This window comes from Nematolebias whitei, chromosome 6 (genome assembly GCF_014905685.2).
Source record: "Nematolebias whitei isolate Nwh7 chromosome 6, NemWhi1, whole genome shotgun sequence".
Lineage (NCBI taxonomy): Eukaryota > Metazoa > Chordata > Actinopteri > Cyprinodontiformes > Rivulidae > Nematolebias > Nematolebias whitei.
Window position 1 is genome coordinate 41341873 of NC_056503.1, and position 23139 is coordinate 41365011.

Here is a 23139-nt window from a genome sequence, read left to right on the forward strand (position 1 = left end):
ATATCGCATTTGACAACTTTCTACATTTCACCGAGCTGAAGGACAGAATTGTTAATTTCGTCTATTTTATCGGGGGCTTTCATGAAAAAGGTGGTTATATCCTGAAGCCTTCACTACAGCATATGGCCTGATTTACATATTTCATGCTGTGTCTCTCTATCATGATCCCTTTGTCAGAATGCACACAATTCATAGGAGCCGCATTATGAGAGCTGCCATCAGTCTGCTCTTCGGTATCTGCATTCTTGTTCAGATGCAAAGAAAGAGAGAGAGAGTGCAGAAAAAAATTCAAGAAAATGTGACAGCAAGGAGGATAACATTACTCCCCCATCCATGCATAAAGTGCATACACCTTTTCTGCACATAATCAAAGGCATTTACATCTTCTCCTGACTATCAACTGCCTTATTGCTGCACACAGACTGCAGCCCTCTATTTGACATTAATTATTGTGTTTTAACCTTGAATCAGAGCGATTAAATATCTAATATTGATGAGAATTACACATGAACTTTGCATATACAGTAAAATAATAGTGTTTGTACAGGATAAACAGGAGAAAGTGTGATGTTTAGATGGACAGAAATGATACAGCACCTGACTGGATGATACCCGACCTCGGCAGGTGGATGCCTGCAGCAGGTGCTGTGTTGCTTTGAAGCGTGGAAAATGCTTCACATTCCTGCATAAACACAACCATAGTAACATGAGAGTTTCACGTGTGCAAAGAGTGAAAACAACTGTAGTAAACAAATGAGACAAAATATATACACATGCATTTTGTTTGAGTACTTATTAAGAAAAGTGACCTAACGCATCTGTTAAGTGTCCGATTCAGTGAACAGTTGAGTCGTTTCCCAACTAATGAGCTTCCACGTTATTTTTGAATTCCTTTTCAAATCTGTTTTTAAAAGAAGTTGTCACAACTGATGATTGACTCAAATTTATGCATCTTTTCAGATTATTTGTGTCGGTGCTTTATTTCTGCAACCAGCATGGTTGCTGAATGTTTTTGCTCTTCCTCGTGGAGCAAAAGGGGGAACTGGAAATACTGTCCATCTGTGATGTGAGCTGGATAACTTGAGAAATAAGTGATGTACCAACTTCCTTTTTGGTGTGTGGTTGCATCTAGGTGTAACAAAGGTCACTATCGAAAATTGGGTTACCACGTCAAAAACCAAGATGGCTGCCACCATATATGTCCATCCATTTTGTGAGCTTGATAACTTGGAAAAACAACTTCCAGTTTGGTGTGTTGCTGCAACTAGTTGCCATGAAATTGAAAATCAGGTTGCCATGTCAAAATCCAAGATGGCCACCACCATGCACTGTATAAATATGTAAACCGGCCATCACAATCGTTTTAAACTATCCTTTTAAGTTTTTATATTGGTTAAAAGTATATTTTTTTCAAAAGATTGGGGTGGCCAAAAAATAATCCCTGGTGATCAAGGCCACCATTGGCCACCCTCTAGCTCTGCCATTGCACCTGGTCATAAATAAAAGTGCTCCCTCCACTGGCCAGAATCCATCACTCTGCTCTGCCTCTGAAAAAAAAGAACACCTTTGTTTTTATATACAGAGTAACTTTACCCTCTTGGATATCTTGCACCAAAAAATTTAAGGTTTAGGTGCATTCTGTTCAATTCCAATCCAGAAACCCACTCATCTCAAAAATTACAAGCATTCATAATTCATATTGCTTTGTGACGGGGGGACTGCTTGTTTTTTTCGGTCAGTACTATTATAGGCAGAATTTTGATGATGGACAAAGACTTTTGCTCAATTTTTTTCTATACTCCATGATCAGTGGTTGATGTTACGACTCTTAAAGTACTAATACTGAAAACTGTTTGGCAGGAGATGACATCAGAAATGACCAGACTATCCTTTAAAATGGTCTGCGTTCTGAACCGTCACATTTTAAACCTTTGTAAAAGTGATGAATGCCGAGAGGATTTCAAGAAACGTTCACCACCTGTGCGCATTTAAGCCGTCTGCCTTGCTGATAAACCTTCATCTTTTTGTTTCCAATCTCTTAAGCCAGTCCTCCTCTGCTGTTGCACCTTAACCTCGGTCTTTGTCAGATATAAAATCAAGCTGGATACAGATGAAGCTCTGTATGGAGGCCACGGACGACTTGACCACAACACGGAGTTCTTCAGCGAGGCCCAGCCCTTCAACGGTCGCTCCAACTCCATGCTGGTAAATATCTTGACACTTGTTGGATGTCTCCGAGTCCTAAGCTTTGGCGCGCACTACAGTTACAGATCCATGGCTGCTGCTGTTGTTTTCTCCCGGCCCATATCATCATCCAACTCTGCGTACTAATCCTAGCATGTTTTGGAGCTTGTTGTATATTCACACTGGAGAAGTGGCTAAATGAAGTGTACTCTGAAATCTCAGCGTGCATACTAAAGGACTGTTGAGTGCGCTGTTGATGGACACTATTGTCCCTCGAAGCAACGCACAAACGCAGGCTTGTTGAGGAACCAGTTACAGCTAAAAAAAACATCAAAAGGAGTTGTGGGCGGTGATGAGATGACGCCAGGAATAACTCCGAAAACAAAACGAATGAAAGTTTGGATGATCGTTTCTCTTTGATGCTCCAAAATTCATATTACGTGTCAACGAGTCGGTTTCCTCAAGAAAAAAAGAAAAGTTGAGCAAAAACTAAATCAAGAGTCTCATTTTTGCTAAAAACTATTATTGATTCCGATCAGTCAAATACCCCTCTAGCAAACTAGATGAATTATTAGCCAGACTTGCAGATTGTAGGGTCAAGTAAAAGCATACAAACCCTTGGATCCTGGCAGCATACTGAAGTAGAAAGCAGACCTCATTCGTATGCTGCGCACACGGAGGCTTATGTGTGTTTATTCCTCGAGGATTAAAAAACATATACTCTTCCTACCTTCATCCTCTGCATAAAACAGAGTTGTTTTTCTTTGTGTTGTGCTATAAACATCAACATATAGTTTTTTTTTTTTTTTTTAAAGTGGAAATAATGAGAGGATGAAGAATTGAAAGTGTTAAAATATTAGCCTGACATTGATTTGTTCCGTGCCACCGCCCGGCTCTATCTACAGCAGGATTATCGCTTCAGAAATGTGGCAGAAGAAGCTGAGCAACAATTTAGAAAAATTCAGCCGCTAAGAAAAAAAGATTACCAGACGTATCTCTTTGTTCACGGCTCTAGAAAATTAGAACATTTTAACTTTTTACCTGACTTGTTACCTCAGGATTGTTACGCAGCTACGAAGGAATACACGTGACCAAAAAATATATAATTTATTTCTTTTTTTAAATCCATTATCAAGATTTTGCATCATTGAACTAGATTTGTAAACCACATACTTTGTCAAACTTTTTCAACTCAAATACGTTTTCTTATGACGAAACAATTTACATTTATTTCATTGTTCTTGAAATTTCTGAATAGATGTCCCTCCATAAATATTGACAGAAATAATGTTTTAAGGACTCACTTGTTACTAAATACAACAATGTTTAACAACATTGCTGTATATTAATTTTACCTTCTGCATACTACTTTGTTAATGAGATTATTTATATCCAAATGGATTAATATTACCGTAATTTCCACACTATAGAGCGCACCCGAATATAAGTCACACACAAAAAAATTGTACGTATATAAGCCGAGCTTGTGTGTAAGCCGCGGGTGTTCACATTGTAATGAGATTTTTACACAGAAAACAACTTTTAATTAAATATGCATTGTAACATACACAAATATACACAGTAAATGTTTTGCTCTGAACAATGCCTTTAACACAGATAATCTAAAAAATAATAATACAGTATCTTACTGGGAAAAGTCACTGATCGCAATGGTCATCTTCCTCCTGTGCACTAAAACCACTAAAGTCGTTTTCTTCCGTGTCAGAATTGAACAGCCTCAGAAAAACTTCTACACACACGTCCTCAATCTCTCCTTCATTGTCCGGGAAAAAAAATAAAAAATACAGTAGCCTACCTTGGGTTGGACAATATGGCCAAAACTTTTATCGCAATATGTTTCTTAATTTCGTTCAATAACGATATAATTGCGATATCAATATAAACAATATAAAAGCCTCAGAAAAACTGTACAAACTGTACAAATAAATTAATGTTCACCTTTTATTTGTATTTAGCCTTCAAAGAAATTTGACATCACCGTCAAATAAACATAAAACTGTCAACTTTGTCAATATTTATAGTTTTAACTTTAAACAACAACATAACCCATGTTAGCTTTCTCTTTTGATACAGCTGGGTTGTTGTTTCAGGGACACGTTGGCTCAGATTTTTATTGTGCTTCATCTTCAGACTCAGCAAATTCTGTCGTGAAACGAGTTAGATGTGTTCTCACCGCTAGTTGGAACGACTCTCCGGCACATTTTGCAGCGCACTTAGGAGAGGAAAGACTAATTTGGCGATGTGAAAGTGGTTCGGCTACTATCAGTTATGTCATCTGCTTTCTCTTCGCTTGTGAAAGCTTGTTCAGTTGCGTCCTGACGGTCACGGGAACTCATTTTGCAGCGAAAGCCTACCGTGCGTTGGAGCTTAGCCTAGCCTAGCCTAGCCTGCTAACGCTGACTCCTTTGAGCTGTGCTGTGCATCATCACGCACTTACATAGTTGTGTTGCGGATTTTTCTGTTCAAGTTGAAACTGAAGCAGCCGCTTCAACGCGAACAGAAAAAGAAATGTCTGTGAAACGCTGTAATCATAGCGTAATGTATATCAAAATATTGAAAATGTGCTTAAAACTCATATCATCGTTATTGAATAAAATTATATTGTGATATATCGATACTGAATTATTGTCCAGCCCTAAACCTACCAGGAAGTCATTGATCACTATCATCATATTCCTCCTGCTTCAAGCTTGTGCTCCGCGGAGGAAGTTGCTCTGCACATGCATGGGGGGTATTCCCCCCTCCCTGTTCTCTCCTCACTCCCTGTTTCATTGGTTCGACTGTAAGCTGCTCAGTAATTTCATTGGTCAGTTTTTTTTTAAAACCTTATTTATACAGGTAGTCTCATTAAGTCACGAGGACCCACCCTCCAAGAGAGTCGTGTATTGGGCAGCTATATGAGCGCCGGGGTGTGACGAAGCTAAATGTTTTTGGCGTCAATAAGCTCATTAGCCCATCAAAAAAATATATCCATAATGAACCGCAGCATTGTACAAGTCGTGGGGTTCAAAGCCTGTGAAATAAATAGTAGTTGTTTGTTTTTTCTTTGTGTTTTTTATATAAATTTACTTGGAAAATCTCATAAATAAAGTATTTTTTTAAGTAGCGGCTTATAGGCCGTAAATTATGGTATATTTTTGGCTTAACTGTAACAAATTAGTTTATTTTTTGTGGATTTAACTATAGAAGCAACATTTTTATTGTTTAAAGTTTTGGGTGTTTTTGTCACACAGCTTTTTAAAAAAAAAATTATCTTTGATCTCTTTATATGTCTTATGCAGTTCTTAAATGTAGATTTTTTTTTTTCTTAGTTCAGATTATCACAAAATATATGTTGAAAATTTAAACAGTTGCTGCTTTGGAAGCTTTTTAATTTCTTTCCAAAATGTTCTAGTTCTCGCACAACTGTCTTCTCTTGTTGAGTGATAAATGGAATAAAAAACATGTTAGTGATCATTTTTTTTAAATGACGCCCTTCATATTGCCTGCCTATATGTGGTGAATATTGATTCATTTTGGAATATTTTGGCAGCACACATGGAATCTGATGAAAAATCATGTTAATGTTTCCTCTTTTTAAGTTCAATGTTTAAATCACAAATCAGTTTAATTGGCCTGAAATGTGGTTTTTAGTGAGAGAATCTTTTCAAGCCGTTTTAATGAGATTTAAGTGTACTGGCATGAAAGTGTTGCTTTCTTGGCAAAACGCCACCATCTCCCTGGTCTGGGACTCCTCAGTTTAACTATGCCGCTATAATTTATTAGCTTTCTTTCACCCTTTTAATTTAAGAATAAGAAGTGATCAAATATGACTATATACATTGAGGAAAGATCCATCCATCAGGGGATGGTAACCATTGTTTGTAGTCTCCGTGTTGTTAGGCTTTGTTTGTGAATATCAAATGTGGCTTTTCTGCATCTTCCCTTTGTTCTTGCTGGCAGTTATCCTGGAGTTATTAAGCATCATGGGAATCTGATATCTACAATTTTATTTTTTTCAGATGCTCTGGCAAACATGCATTATTCATGGTGTCAGTACTTACCTTTTCATGTGTTTGCCTCTTAAACTCGCATCATGTGGGGGTGTAAACTATCTGAGAAGATAAACCACCTGGCCTTCATCATGAGAACTGCTTTAAGCGAACAGAATTAAATGGATTTTTGCTTGAATTTTAAAACAAAACACTGATTTGGATTTCATGCTTGAGGATCAACAGGTTTTCTCCATTTCTTTTAAAACTAGTTGTTGTTTTTTTTTTCCTTCGTCGTATAATGCTGATTTCCGATAAAACAGTTATGAGTCATTCGCAGAAGAATGAGTGAGGGTCACCACCCAGATAAACAAGGATGAGTCCTTTTGTGATTTTAGTTTACGCAATTATTGCATTAGCACAAAAATATACTTGAATAAAACTGGGCCGGAATAATATTTTTTTTTATTGTTGTGGTTTGTGTATTTTTTATTATTACAGCTATTATTAAATGCATACTCATCTTGCAGCGCTGCCCGAGTTATTTAAGTTTGCCCCAGATTTGACACGGCACCTGATGAGCTGCTTGTTTACCTGAACTCAACTTGAACCGCTCCAGATCAATACTGGACGTGTTGCTGTTAATAGGAACAAGATATAATTCTGTACAAAGTGTTGGACCGAGAACAATAATGCAATAAAATTTAATTTTGTGAACCTTGGTTTTTATTAGGCGCATCAATTCTGAGTTATTTAAGATTCTGTCACTTCCTGTTTACAAACTGTTGTCTTCTTTCAATGAGACTGATATTCTATCGTTTACCTAAAGCTAATGGAGGCATTAAAAAAAAAACAAGTAAGGAACTAAATCTGGACAGTTTTATTCACATATTGACAGTGTATGAGTCCCTAAATTAAAAATTACAAGCAAAATATGTGAACGCCACATGATTGTTTACCTAAAGAACCAGCCGGTGACTCAAAATAGATATACTGTATATTATTTTATTCATATACACACACACAGTGTTTCCCCTAGATCAGTTCTCTTGGCGGGATGATCGTCGTATTTTATTTTTGTCGACGGGGTGGGGGGACAGAATGGAAAAGAGTCACGTCTGTGTTGCCCGCCTGCTAGCTTAGTGCTACGTTGCTGCCGGTTATTATTAACAACAGGCGGGGGGGTTATGCGGTGCGGTATGTCAGTAGTATTTTTGCTATCGTGTTTGTATTGCACCCCGCACTACATCAATACCAACAGTTGTAGACGGGGAGCAGTTTTTTTGTGGGGGGGGTAGGCAGGACGCTCAGTTCTGTTGACAGGGCGGGGCGCCCCGCTTGTATAATGGTAAGGGGAAACACTGATTTATAATGTATGCGTGTGTGAGAGAGAAAGTCGGTAAGTAAACCAGTCACTGATCATTTTAAATTGAAAAACTGGAAAACTTTGCTTTCTATGCTTTTTATATTGCTTAAAAGTCTGGTTTTCTCTATTGACTGGGGTGGCCCTTGGGGTGGCTGAAAATCAATCTATAGTTGTCAAGGCCACCATTGGCCACCCCCCGGCTCTTCCATTGCACCTGATGGTGGATGAAATTGCTCGTCGGGATCTGTCACTATGCACCGCCTCGGTCAAAAAAACAAAAAACTACCTCTTTTTTATAGTGTTACACCTACCCACCTGAATATCTTGCACCAGAAACATTGTTTACTCATATTCCCTGCTTAATTCCAGTCCAGAAAAACACTCATCTCAAAAACTACATACGTTCACTTTTCAAATCCCAATGAACATCAGCTTGTTTACATGGAGTGCGTACCCTCGTTTCAGAATTGCACATCAACATTGTGGATCAGGAAACGACCAGTGTAAACTCTTTAAACTGTGACATATGATATAGTTCAGGATAATATTTTATGTTTTATTTTATAGTGTGCAATGAATGCCTTTTATAGACAAAAATTTTGCAATCAGTTTAATTATTATTATTTATTTTTTTTTACGTTTTGTTGGTTTAGACATGAGCGTGTCACTCATGCTCCTCTTAGCTACAATGTAAAGTTTAGTTAGCTCGACATCTGGTCATTTTGGCACCAGTTTGGAATAATGGGGGAGTCACAAGAATGGAGCCGACCAGGAGTGAAGGATCCTTCAGGGGAACTTTCTGTATCTCCTTTACAGGCTGTTTCAGAGATTTTACAGCGAGGCAATAGTCTTGCAAAAACAAGGCAGCTGTGTCTCCTCCTACTCACACCTACCTGGTTATGACAAGAATAATCAGGCTCAAGCCACTGTGGGGGCTGCGAAAGGTGCCCACACCATCCATGTTTTATTTAACAACTAATGCTTTCAAAGTCTGAGCAAACTTCTTCTCTCCTGTCTCTTTAATGCGTCTGTCAATTCTCCAGCTTCCTTGTTATGGCGCGATAATAAACTCTATGTCCTCCCAGAATGCATCACTCCACAGACGATGGATGCTCATAATTACATCTAGCCAGCAAAGTCACATTATGCCGTGGTGAGCTTTAGAGTGCACCGTGTAACCCGGACACCCCAGGTTCACAAATCTGCTCAAGGATTACTCTCATCACTTAAGCCCAGTTTTGGGGATCCCTTTATATGTTATCAAAAGAAAACGGATGCAGATAAAAACTAAACCTTCCTCAAAACAAGAGAGAAAGATAAGAAGGACAAAGATTCTGCTAGATGTTCCACAAATAGTAAGTAAATTAAGTAAGACTTTATTTATGTAGCACTTCTCAAGATAAAAATCACAAAGTGCTTCGACAAAAAAAAAAAAAAATTAAGCAAAGGCAGATTTAAAATTATGAGTTTTTAGCTGACCTTTAAAGGAAGCCACTGATCGGAGAGTTTGAGGAAGGGAGTTCCAGAGTCTTGGAGTCACAGAAGAAAAGACTCTGTCTCCTTTAGTTTTCAGTTTTGTCTGGGGAACAATCAGCAGGTCTTGATCACAGGACCTCAAAGCCCTGATAGGGGTGTAAAAGTTCTGAGATGTAAATTGATGTCTGTCCATGCAGATCTCCCCAAGTCAAGACCAAAACCTTGAAATCCACTCTATAATGAACTGGGAGCCAATGAAGCTGCTTTAGAAGTGGACTTGTATGACAAAACTTTGAAGATCCAGTCAGGAGCAGCAGCATTCTGTACAGACTGCAACTGGTCTAGGGAGATTTTGGTTAAACAAGTGTACAGTGCATTGCAAAAATCCAGGCGAGACGAAACAAGGATGCAAGGATGACTACTTCTGTTTTCTCTCTATTTACCTGGAGAAAACTTTGTCATCCAGCTCTTAATTGAATCCAAACAGTTAAGTAAAATGTGTAGTTTTAAAACTTCATTTGGAAGAAAAGAGATATACAACTGGATGTCATCAGCATAACAATGATTGGAGATATCCTTAAAAGATGAAAGTATCTGACCAAGACGGAGCAGATAGAGCAGAAACAGCAATCGTCCCAGAACAGAGCCTTGTGGAACGCCGAAATGAACAGGGTAGGGATGGGACCTGTACGTAGATGTAGCCAAGATTGATCTATCCGACAGGTAAGAAGATAACCATTTCAAAGCAGAACCTGAAATACCAGCCCAAATCCTCAGCCTGTCTAGCAAGGTCGGACGATCAACCCTGTCAAAAGCTGACGTCAGGCCCAACATGAGCAGCACTGAACATTTACCTGCGTCACATTGCATCAAAACATCATTTGAGAGTAGAGCTGTTTCAGTTGAGTGGGATTTACGAAACCCCGACTGAAAGTGGTCCAGAATACTGTAACGGGGTTGTACAGTGAGGAAGCTTTTCATTGGCGTCGTTGTTGTTTTAATTTAATAAAAAATATTGTTCAAGAATAAAAAAAGAATACTGGAATAAAACTACATTAAAGACCTTGCATGAATTTTAGGAACATTTTAAGCATACACGTAGCACAAAGACGCAAGATGTTTTGTCATTTCATCTTCAAGAAGCACATAAAGTTCAACGTTCAGGACTAAATGGTCAACTAAACAAACTGTCAGCAAAAGGTGCACAAAGCTTTAAACTCATCAAGTCCAAAAGTGAAACTATCTAACAGTCAAAAACTGTAAAACTCTTGTGCACATAAAGACAAATCAGTCTTAAAAAGGTGGTCTTTTTGTAGACGACTGGGGGCCAAAAGCTAAATGAGCTTGTTTTCTCTTAACTGGTGAAATAAATAAATTAATTAAATTAGACAATTTTTTTTTTCAAACATTGTATTCAGAACCACCCTGTTTAATTGAAATGGGATTTCTATTAAAGTATAATTTTTCCAAAAACAATTTGAGGATGTGACACAACAAAAAATTATTCAAAATCACAAAAAAATAAAAGTATGTGGACCGACAAAATGACTGGTAGGAAAATGTTTTGTTGAAGATGAAAGCTGAACTTTCATGTTAAATAGGGAGCAGTTCGGTAAAAGATAATACATGAGTAGAACAGAGGTGGTAGTATCTTTTGTTAAGAATCAAATAACCCTTGATGATAAATTGTGTAAAATGACATAATATGTGTTGGTGGATATAATGTTTAATTATAAAGTATGGAAAATAGAACATATAAATATGGCTAGAATATCTGTTAGAGATGTAAACTAGGCCATAAGCCAATAAATAATATATTTTTAGTGACGGCTAACTTTAAAATCAACCATGACATTTTCTGTTGTCAGTAAGAAAATAGTTCCTTATAAGGCCTTTCATGAGAAACAAAACATCAACCTCAAAGGTTCTTGTTCAGTTCAACTATAAAGTTAAATTATAGTTCACATCATTTGAGTGTGTGTGGGGATTATAAAATAAGTAATAATGAATCAAACAGGGGGCCGAGATGGTGTAGAGGCAGGGCAGCCGGCTTGGGACCTGAAAGTCCCAGGTTTGATCCCCAGTCACTTCATATCACGTGGTGTCTCTGGGCAGCACACCTCATCCCCAAAATGCCCCCCGGGCACCCTCAATAGCTGCCCACTGCACCACCTGGTGGTGGATGGGTTAAATGCAGAGACTAATTTTGCCATTGTATGGAAACATACAGTGCTGACATTGTGATGACATTATTATTATTAATAAGTCAGAACGACCCTGGCTCCTGTGGAACAATGTAAAACTTGATAATGTGCTAAGTTACCAAGGAAATAATCAAGACTTTTAACAGTCTTTGTGAGATTATGTAGGTTGGTACTTAATATGTGTCACATACTCAATTTAAAGAGATGAGAGCTAATGTGTGTCTGATTGATTGGACAGAATGGGAAATGGGAAGGACTTCAGAGAATCTATGAAGGTGTTTGATTGGATAGAAATTGAAAACAGGAAGTGTCACTAGGATATTTGTTGATTATTGATTGGAGGAAGATGAGGGTGGAGGAATGTAGTGTATAAGGGTGGAAAGAGACCTGACACAGGTCAGAATTGTACAGGGGACCCCTGAATGCAAGGTAATATACACAATTCTCTCTTAAATGTGTGTTCCTTCCGAGCAAACAACCCAGGGAGGACGGGGGAGGAGACTCATGTTTTCCTCAACAAAAGCAAAGCTATAATGAACATTATTGATTCAACGATCCATTCAGATTATACAGTTTGGTAAATAAACTGTCATATTTGTTTAAAGAAGAGAAAGAGAGAGGAGCCAAAAGATACTAAGCTGACACCAAAAGGATTTTATCTTTAACAGGACTCGAGAGCAGTGGGAGCAGGAGTGGCCCCTTGGGAACGGTGAAATAAGATGGATGGTTTTAGCAACCTTGTGGCTGCATTTCTTGAAATGGCTTCAGAGATTTGGTCAGAATTAGTCAACTTCTCAATGCTCTGTCGCACAAAACTATTAAGGAAACGTGTGATGCGTCGCAAATTCACTACGGTATGACAGTAAACACAAAGAGAATGTCCAGCAAGTAACAACATGGTTCCAGTAAAGCTCTGGCTCTAACACGGAGTCAGTTTGGGGCCTGAAGAGATTGACAGCATGATGAGCCGACGTCCATAATAAATTTTGGACACGTTGCAGATCAACTTGCCTGACGTGTACCTATTTTAATGGCAGAAGCAGGAACAGCTTGCTCCAGTACGCTCTGTGTGACACTTAAGTGAGAAGTAAAGTCATTTATAGTTATTTTTTTTAAGTGTAAGTTTTTTTAAGACGTGAAAAATGTTTATTGTATGTGTATAAGTCTATTTAAGAAGTGCGTAATTGTGTGAATGCTGAAAAAGCATGTAGACAGTTGTGATTCGTTCTTCTCCGTACCTTTTCTTTTGGGCATCTAACTCGTTCCACAATTTTGGGGCTATTTCAACAATTCATAAATCAAAGCGTTCAGCTCATTAAGCACAATCCTGCCATCACTTTTAGTATTTGTGAAATGTTTATTTTTTAAAATACTTGTCTTTTCTCCCGTTTTTCCTTGTTGAAAACAAATGGAGCATTCCTCACTTCTTTCAAGTTGTTTGTGCTGTTTTCATTTTACTTTTTTTTTTTCAGCTTTTGCTCCTTTCACCGTTTTTCTGCTCATTTCGGGTTTTTTTGCTTTTAAAATTTTTTCTACTCCTTTCTGCTAATTTAATCTTTTGTGCTCTTCTTTCAGCCATTTTAGCTGCTTTTAGCTTGTATTTGCTAATTTCCACTTCATTCTGTTTTTTAAGCTTTTAGGCAAATTTTCAACTCATTTAAGCTTCTTTATGGTCTTTTCAGCTTCATTTTGCCCATTTCAACTTGTTTGTGCTCCTTCCACCGCTTTAGCCTTTTGTGATCTTTCAGCTACTTCCTGCTAAAGTTCTGCCAATTTTAGCAGTTTTGTGCCCTTTTGAGGGTTTTTTTTTTCTATTTTTGACTTTTTGTGCCTCTCTTGACTTTTTCATGTTAATTTAGGCTATTTTATGCTGCTTTCAGCTTCTTCTTTCTACTTTTAGCTATTGATGCATTTTAAGTAAGTGTTAGCTTGTTCAGCACCTTTCAGCAAACTCGTTAAGCATTCACTGCATTTTAGTAGGAAATGCATTTGTTTCTATTATTGTGGTACATGAACACTTTCCTGTTTATATTAGTTTTACTGTTATATGTTGTACATAATTTGGTGTTTTGTTAGTGGAATTTTCTTCCTGTAGAAGATCAGTACTCTAACTTGCTTTAACCCTCTGTAATATCAGAAGCTCCTCGTGAAGCTCTCCATATGTGAATAATGCCTCAGCACCCTTCATCTGAGTGAACCGACAGCTGGATCTCCTCTGGGGCTTTTTTCGTACATCAAGTATTGCTATTGAAAGATTAGTTTATTCATTTAACAAGACAAAACACTTTCAAAGAGTCAACGACTAAAAGTCCCCAAGTGCAGAATTTTTAGGTTGCTCTCCTTGGGAACGTGTCACACGTAGAGATTTGTTTGAGTGTTATAATGTCAAAGATGTGATATTAGGAGAGCGTGACAAAAAATTAGCTGCTCCGAAACCTTTTGATAAACTTTGCGTGCATCAAAGAGGTTGTCTCTTGTGACGGTTTCTTACAAATAAATTTAGCTGATGTGAGGAAGAAAAGGATAGTGAGAGAAACGTAGCAGGCATGTGGCAAATGATCAAAAGACGTTCATTCCCATCACCGAGATCCAAAGTCTGACATTGATGAGAAGATATGAACTAACAGAGTGAAACTGTGACAGGACACCGAGGACCTACCTCCCATTTTTGCACGTGGCTGTAAAACCAGATTGCATACATGTAAATGCTCACACTTGTACCAACCTTATCATAGTGCAAAAGTACTCCAGTACTAATGTACTACATATATAAAATTTAAGGATGCATAATATTATCGGCATGGTATCGGTATCGATCGATATTAGCGATAAAGTTAAATATTGGACATCGGCCATTCCATCAAAAAACTCACCAATACAGTATACTGTAAAAAGTGCTGTTTATATATACTGTGTATATATATATATATATATATATATATATATATATATATATATACAGAGACCCTTTCCAAAAATTTAGAATATCATGGAAAAGTTGTTTAACTTCCATAATTCCATTCAAAACGTTAATCTTTAATAGATGATAGATTCAGGGCCCACAATTTAAACAATTTCAAGTATTTATTTGTTTATTTTTACATAATTTGGGCTTCCAGCTCATGAAACCCACAAAAACAGGATTTCAAAGAATTAGAATACTGTGAAGACATCAGCACACATTACTCACTTTTTGCAGAAAAAATAAGAACGAAATTAGGATCACAACAAATCAATCAAAATATGGTACTTTCAAAATGATGTCAGTCTTCAATACTTGGTTGGGAATCCCTTTTCCTTAATCACTGCCTCGATGCAACGTGGCATTGAGGCAATCAGCCTGTGGCATTGACTGGGAGTTATGGAAGCCCAGATTTCCTTGATGCTTGCTGTCAGCTCTTCTCTGTTGTTGGGTCTCGTGCTCCTCTTTTTCCTCTTGAGAATACCTCATAGATTCTCAATGGGGTTTAGGTCCGGCGAGTTGGCTGGCCAGTCGAGCACTGCGGCATGGGCATCAAACCAGGTTTTGGTGCTTCTGGTGGCATGGGCAGGGGCCAGGTCCTGCTGGAAGATGAAATCTGCATCTCCATAGATCCTCAGCAGAAGGAATCATGAAGTCCTCTAAAACATTTGGGTAGACTGTTGTGGTGACCTTGGATTTAAGAAAGCAGAGTTTACCAACACCTGCACCGGACATTGCACCCCAAATCATGACTGACTGTGGATATTTCACACTGGACCTCAAACAGTATGGACTCTGTTCCTCACCCTTCTTCCTCCAAACCCTTGGACCTTGATTTCTGAATGAAAGGCACACTTTTTTTTTTTGAATGTCCAGAGGACCAGATTTAACTTTTTTAGATTTTTCTACCTGGATTATTGAGCATGCATCAGCACACTTTACTTTCAATGGAAAAGAGGACCAAGGAACCAGACAGTTGTAGCCCATCTCCCGGATGCGACTTAATGTGGTGGTTTTTGAAGCTGTGACTCCCGCCTCATTCCACTCTTTCTGGATCTCTGCCAGATTCTTTAATCTTCTATGTTTGATAATCCACTGAAGCCCACGGTCATCTCTTTTGCTGGTGCATCTTCTCCTGCCACATTTTGCCCTTCCACTAGACTTTCCATTGATATGCTTGGACACAGCACTCTGTGAACAGCCAGCCTCCTTAGCTATGAACTTTTTTGGCTTACCCATCCTATGGAGGGTATGATGGTCTTCTGGCCAGTTATGTCTGCAGTCTTCCCCATACTGAACCGAACTGAGACAATTGAACCAAACTGAAGCAATTTAATGACACCTGCGGAAACCTGTGCAGGTGCTTTGAGTTTAATAGATGATTAGTGTGTCACTCACTTAAAACATTCATGTCCTGCAAAATTTGGACTGATTTCTCCACAGTATTCTAATTTTATTTTAAATCCTGTTTTCTTGGGTTTCATGAGCTGGAAGCCCAAATTATGTAAAAATAAACAAATAAATACTTGAAATTGTTTAAATTGTGGGCCCTGAATCTATCATCTATTAAAGATTAACTTTTTGAATGGAATTATGGAAGTTAAACAACTTTTCCATGATGTTCTAATTTTTTTAGAAAGGGTCTGTATACATATATTAACCTTTATTTATTAAGACAAATGTATTTCTTTTTATTTACATTTCCATAAATGCATTTTTATGTTTAATTTTCATTTGGGTAGTTTTAGTCCTTCATTATGTCCAGATTAGCCATATAAAACCAAATTGACATGCACCAGAATTACTTTATGTATTTATTGTAACAGCAACCGTGAATCTTAGTTGTGAACAGAAATGGGTATTACTCTTTCAATAAGTTTAGTTAACTACAGAGTTGCATTGCTACCTGACTACGTCCTTGGTATTTGTCTAACATACAAACTGCTTGTTGTCTACAGCCAGTTGGTTCTTGTTAAGTGAATAATGGAGCCAAACGGAGACATGTCTGGAGAGTTGGAAGTGCACAGATAGTCGAGCAGTGCTCTCATAAGCTGCTGGGGTCTGAGAGGAGTGTGGATATTCAGGCACAGCACCTCATGAATCCTTTATCAGTGTGTTTGAGCATTGATCAGATTGAGAATTAGCCCAAAGGCTGGACTCGGCTCTAAAGGAGAGTACAAAATCCACATTCTCTTATGTGAGTATGATATGAGGTAACAAAAGAACATCAGAGACGAAAGAAGGCAATATAAGGGCAAAGTGTGATTGCAAACTTTCTGCAAACAATAAAAAAAACTACTTAGTTTTCCTCTCATCTCGTTTAGTTGTGCACCTGTAAATCTCTAATAGGTTTTGCTGCACAGTAGCTGTTATATCAGACAGAGGTGGCTGCTGTTGCCTGGATATGAGATGTTCCCTCTGAGTGTTGGAAGGAAATGTGCTTTATGAGTAAAGTAGTAAACATCTCCTAACGACTAATCAGAAAGAAGGAGAGGCTTTGAGGACCAATTCAAACAAACCCCAACAGACAAATTACCCTAAAAAAAAACTTGCCTCGTGCTAAAGAGAATTAAGTCTCATTATGTTAATTCATTTGAATATGAAGTGACGTATGAAATGATGATTTATATATCCCATATGATTCAACCAGGATTGTGAAGTCATTAAGACAGGCAGGGATATCAGCAGGTTCATGTAAGCTGCTAAGAAACAGTTACAGCCTTGCTACTTACAGCCACTTTGTGATATCTACATTTAAACTGTATGCAGTCAGTGTAGCAAACGTAGCGTTTGTATAGATATCTTAACCAGCTTGTGAATTTGCCATATTGTTGTTGGGCCATAGCAGGGAAGGGCAACATTTTGCCCCAAAGGGCCACAAACATAACCAGGAATGTTACAGAGGACCAGACCAATACATATTTTAGAAATCAATATAGATGTGATTTTCATTGGCTGATAATGGTACACATCGCAATTGTGCAACGAAAATATGAACCCCTCAATTTAAAGTTGTATGTCTATAAAAATTAACATTTACAAAAACATTTGGGGAATAAATGTTTTTACACAATTTTAAATTCCTGCAACAAATTAAAAACATAAGATTATCAGAATCAGATTAAGCTTTATCGTCTTTGTACCGGGATACATTAACATTATGTTCGTACAGTCATCCAAAGATGGGCGGAGTGCACATTGCTGCTGCTGTAATAGTTCAGCCCCTTTTTCTGTATCATAACACTTTTAGATAGAAAAAGGTAAAAGGGCATGAGGATGGCTAGTGCTTGACACATAAGCTTTTTCCCTAGTTACCCATGTCCCAGGAGAAATATGATAGTCGACTCATATCCGAGGCCATACAGGAGAGTCAGATTCAGGTAAGCCACAATTGTTGATTTTCTTCAGGCAGACTGTTTTTTTCTTGTCAGCCTTGAGTCCTGCTGGAACTTTCCCGGTCCAAAATGGCCAGATTTATGGGTATTCCACTCCACTGATCTGTGTTATGAGCCTTCTTCAAGGTAGACTCCAAAATGCTGGAGAGTCCTAGAAGCTACAGGTGGCCTGTGATTCTCACAAATCACCTTCATCTTGCGGTTTAGCTCGTTAATCAGCTGATTTTGAGTACTCGTAGTACGAACTAAACCTTCACACAGACTCTGAAGCCTTGCCATGGCCGAAATTGCTGCCGGTGTCTTCTTCAAAAATTGATAAAACAGACCCACCGATGCCAAAGAGCAGAAACCCAGAAATCATAAATACAAATATACAAACGTCTTCGGCATCCTCCTGAGACAGAACTGAGAAACACATCAGCTGCCAAACTCCCCACAGATCTCTGATGAACTCCGCAGCGTTAGTCCCAGCCGGACAAGAGGGTTCTCCACGACCCTGTCGTTTTGTTGAAAAGATATTGTTGACTGCGTTGAATGTTCAGCTCACCAGATCCATAATAGTATTTTTCATTCAGGAGATGTGTACTAGGAGCTCCAAGATGCACAGAGAGCAAAAGCAGGAGGAAAAGGAGAACAGGGGAGGGAGAGCAGATGCCTCCATCTTGAGCGAGAGCCAGACACGATTTTATATATATATATATATATATATACTGAAAAATATTTTTTTGTTGGGTTTGAACAAGTTTCTTTCATTTGAAGCTGACTTTGACAGTGCTTTTACTTTGAAGGTGAGTGGACATTTATTTAGGCCTCTGTGTGCTGCAATGAAGTCTCCCCACTGATTGTGGCGTCTGTGAGAGATTCAGGAGTTAACATCGTGGCAGTACACAGTAAAAATGCAAAGACTGGTTAAAAACATGTTGTTTTTTTAACACAATATGGACTTCTAAATAAGTTACTGTACAAAGCAGTGTCCTTAGTTTGTGGAGAAGAAATACTTTTTTTTTTTAAGGATTATAAATTATATCGGCAACATCAGACTAAATACACATAGAAACACTGAGCATGTGCAAACCTCAGAAGTTTCCCTGTCCAAACTAAAAAGCATCATGTCTTTTTTACTAAGGTTTACACATCTACGAATTGAGCAGTAAAGGCTAGATTTTTTTGATACCCTCACAAACTAGCAAATACCAGTAAGCTGTTCTCTGAGGAGTTTTTTGAAGTGTGTTTGGAAAACTCTGCTGTGTTAATATACCCTGAGGAAAATGGAAACAAGGAAAGGAGAACTTCCCACTCATAAAATGGAAGGCAATCCAAGAAACTGATCCCCTGAAACCAGTGGTGTAGTCTGTTTTTGTAGTGGGTGTACTGTGGTAAAGTTAGTTTTACATTGGACGTTGGACGCTGCTGAAGCCACGGAGCGAGCATGTCCAACGTAACAATAACTTTACTGCGATCGGTCTGTATACTGTGCTTAGAAACCAAAGTACACTGATTAGTGCAATGTGATCGTCAAACAGAAAAAGAGGAATTAATGTTTCCAAAAGCAAAATCTCAGAAAGAAAGTAACAGAGCTGCTCCAACATGCAGCCACCTTGAGCGGCGCAATTCTAGTGGGTATACTCCGTATGACAGCGTATCACGTAGACTACACCACTGCCTGAACTGACTTATCACCTGCAGCTGCCCTACATCTATCAGGTACTGAGCATGACTTGAGTAGGAGATCCTTTATCAATTGGCCAAAGTATAGAGGTAAGACTCTGATCCTGAGTCAGATCAGAAAGGTTTTAATCACAGTTTATGCATTTTTCAAACTCCATGCAGTTAAATACAGTGAATGAGTGTATGTTTGCATATCTGTGTGAGGCAGTATGTTAATTAAACTGTACTGATTGCTGCACCAACACTTTGGACTGTTTGCTGCTCTTTGTTCACAGTTTGATGTAGAATCCATCACTATTTGTCACACTCTGCGCTTAGTGGAAATAAAAGCTGTTGACATACTCCAGGTTAGGCGCAGTGGTAGCTTTTGTCTAAACAGGTGCAGTGATTCATTCGGGCTTTTCTTCCCTCTGTGGTGCCTTTGCATGGAGACTCTCCCACTGTTAATGTTTAATTAGGCACCAATGTTTGTGTCAGTGTTTCAGTGTCGGGCTGCTTGATTCCCTCAATGGCAAACTGTTGCCAAAGGAACACATCCCCAGTGAGCTCAGATCTACTGATGCCGAGGGGTGGCTGGAAGAGTTCGGTGGGGTGATTGAACTGTTTACAACTCTGCTCACTTATTTTAGTTTTCTGTTGGGGAAACAGAGCATCGTTCATGTCTGCCTGGCTTTTCCTTTGGCGTACAAGTGAAGTGACTAATGGTACACGATGGCTTCTTGCCGCCAAATGAGACTGTGAATATCAAAAGAATTGATCAAAGCCTTTATTAGCTACACTGCTCAAAAATTATGCCCTCTTGAAGTTGACTTTTTGTACTGTATGTTTACAGGGAATCTGACATTTACAGGCTTTGTTCTGTTTTTTCTCCTGCTAACAGGTTTTCTTGTTTTCTTGTCCACATAACTCCTTTTAGATCAGCGTATGCCCACTGGCAGATTGCGTCTTCACACAAACCCATATTTAAAGTGGATGCACTGCCAATATTTAGAGATAATGAGAGACAGTTTTTATATTGATCTGATTCAGAAATTTAAATTAGGAAAGGCAGGGTGCTCCAAATAACAATTTATTCGCGGACTGTTCACTTACTTGTGCAAGCTGTGAGTTGAATGATGAATTATGCAAATTTTCAACAGATTAATTCAACAATAAAGAAACCTTGCAGGACCTACAACAAAATGTACATTCTTAATAGTTTGAAGCTTACAGCATAATCATATATTCACATGTTCACATATTTTAAGCTCAGTATGCTGGCTCCAGTGCCACCCAGAGACCATGAAGCAGCAAAGTCAGGTGCATTTTGGTCAAGTCTCTTTAAGTTGGTGTTATCACTTTGATCAAAACCGTGAGGTTTGTTTCCTGTCAAGAGTTGTTTTTTCTGCTCAGATGTGAATATCCCTCTAAATAGAGTCACCCTCTTATTTGTCTTTCTCCTCTTCTCACCCTTCTTTGGCTGATATGCCAACCTTGATTGTGAGAAGTGACCATTCCCAACCATGAGGCACCACCTTCCCGTTTCTCTAAAAAAGAAAACTGAGAATTTGTAAAATTCCCAAATATCCAAACTGGTGATCTTGTTAGCATCATTAATCTTCAATTGTCTCAACCTTTTTTTTTCTTTCTCTGTTTCTCGTTTTTTCCTCAGGTCTACATCCCCTGCAGAACAGCTATTGTCCTGGCCAACGAGGAGATTGATTACTGTTATTAGAGGATGATTGTCTCCACAGAGACCAGGATTGAGAATGGATTCCAAGCTCAAACTGAGTGTTAACATTCACCTTCATCTTAAAGTGTCAACCCTCCACACCAGCCAAACCTACTTTTTGTGTCTGAGCCTTTTCTCTAAACGGAATAGGGGAGAAAAAACATCTTCAAATTGTGTGCTTTCAAATACCATCTGTAACCTTTAGACACTGTGTAACCCCATTTACTTCAGATGGGTCCATTTGGGAAGCATCCAACCCAACCAGCAGCTAGATGCTAAAAATCAAAATCCCTGCCGAGTCCATCCACCAACTCGCCAGCAGCCATTTATAGGCATGGTTGCATTTGGCTTGTCATCTGAAAAAACATGACCGGCAATGATGGCAGAGGAAAGCAATACAGCCAACATTCATTTATTCAAATATAACAAAAAGTCAAAGAAAATAGAAATAGTTTAAAATTTTAGCTGTGTTATAACAGAAGCCATTTGGTTGGATTGTTTTCTTCTTGAATAAAACAGCAAAAGAAAATGAAGTATTAGGAGCACTTAAACATCACACGTTCAGATAATGAGCCACCGCTGATCTGTCTGTATTTGCATTATAGGACATGTAAATAAATAAACTGTCACATGCACAGTGTGTTCCATTGGTCTGATTAACTATGTTTATTACAAAGCTTTTAAAACTGTAATGTTTTAATTACAGACTTTGGTCAATTTGTTGGTATCATTCTACAGTGATCAAGTACAACTGATGTGACTCCAGCCAGAAAGCTCCAAATTTCATATTTGGGCTTGTTACCATGATTGTTGTTAATTCTTGTCTGGCATTTATGCGTTTCTGTCTATAGTGGAGCTCTCCTACATGTTCTTTTATGAAGACCATTATGATACAGAACTGGACAGCTGGAGTGATAAGAAAGTAATGCACTTGGATCTAGGAGTTCAACCTGAATGGTTTTGAATGGTTTCATTGGCTTTTTTTTTTTTTCTACCATCTGCAAAATTCGTCTGATCAACCTGGGGTTGCATTTCTTGCATCCCTATCCTGGGAGGTTGACTACAGTTCCATAAACCTTATGTTTTTTAATAATATTGGCAGCTCGTTACGATCCATATGTCTAGGAATGACTCGCAGGATGCACAGCATATGGAGTCCAGATGATTGTAACATTTTAAAAGATGTATTTTAATAAACGCAATCATCTAGAAAGACAGAGAATTGAGAGCCCCAGCTGAAACGTACAGAAAAAGACAGATATGAAATGTTCCCCTCACCTAGGGTGGCAGTGGTTGAGTGGTTAGAGCAGTCGTCCTCCAAAGCAAGGGTTGAGGGTTCGATTCCACCAGCAGACATTTGCCAAAGTGTCCCTGGGCAGATGGAGTGCTGTATGAATGGGTAAATGAGGGCACAGATTGTGTTGTAAAGCGCTTTGAGTGTCTTGGATCAGATAGAAAAGTGATATATAAATACAGTCCATTTACCTTATGGTTCAGGATCTGCCATCCATTCATCCATTACTTTTACCCGCATCTTCCTTTTCGGGTCACGGGGGTCACTGGTGCCCATATCCAGCGGTCACTGTGCAAGAGGCGGGGGACACCCGGGATAGGTCTCCAGTCCATCATAGGGCCACATAGACAAACAAGACAACCATTCACTCTCTCACTCACACCTAGAGACAATTTAGAGTTACCAATCAGCCTAACATGCATGTTTTTGGTCTGTGGAAGGAAACCGGAGTGCCTGGAGAAAACCCACTCATGCATGGAGAGAACATGCATACCACTCAGAAAGGAGCCACTGGCCGGGATTCAATTCAGCAACCTTCTTGCTGAGAGGTGGCAACTCTTCCAACAGTGCCACCGTGCCGCCCCCAGATCTAAGTGCAACTAAAAACCTGATAAACAAGGACTGGCTGTAACACCCATACCCATCAACAGTCGACAAACAAAAGGTGACGAGGTGCAAAGCAAGGCGTCTACGGGAAGGAACGAGAGCGAGTATAAAGATTGAGAGCAGAAACAACAGCCACAAGACTGACCAACACCTTGGGCCTCTCCTTTGTGTCCCTCACTTGTCCAGCAGGCAGGGCTTGCCCCTTTTAAAGTCACATCAGTCAATCGCAGCTGAAGAGGACCCATCAATGAAGCAGAGCTTAATTCATAAACATGACGGGG

At 38.8% G+C, this 23139-nt stretch overlaps 1 protein-coding gene across 1 annotated transcript in view; it reads left to right on the top strand.

Moving 5' to 3' along the window:
• Positions 1 to 21593, top strand: part of gbe1b (glucan (1,4-alpha-), branching enzyme 1b) — a 149395-nt gene extending 127802 nt beyond the window's left edge. Inside the window, exons 15-16 of the mRNA XM_037677622.1 lie at positions 2088 to 2205; positions 20899 to 21593. Coding sequence (XP_037533550.1) covers positions 2088 to 2205; positions 20899 to 20961 — 181 coding nt within the window. The 3' untranslated portion in view covers positions 20962 to 21593. The remainder of the gene's footprint in view (positions 1 to 2087; positions 2206 to 20898) is intronic.
• Positions 21594 to 23139: the final 1546 nt, after the last annotated feature.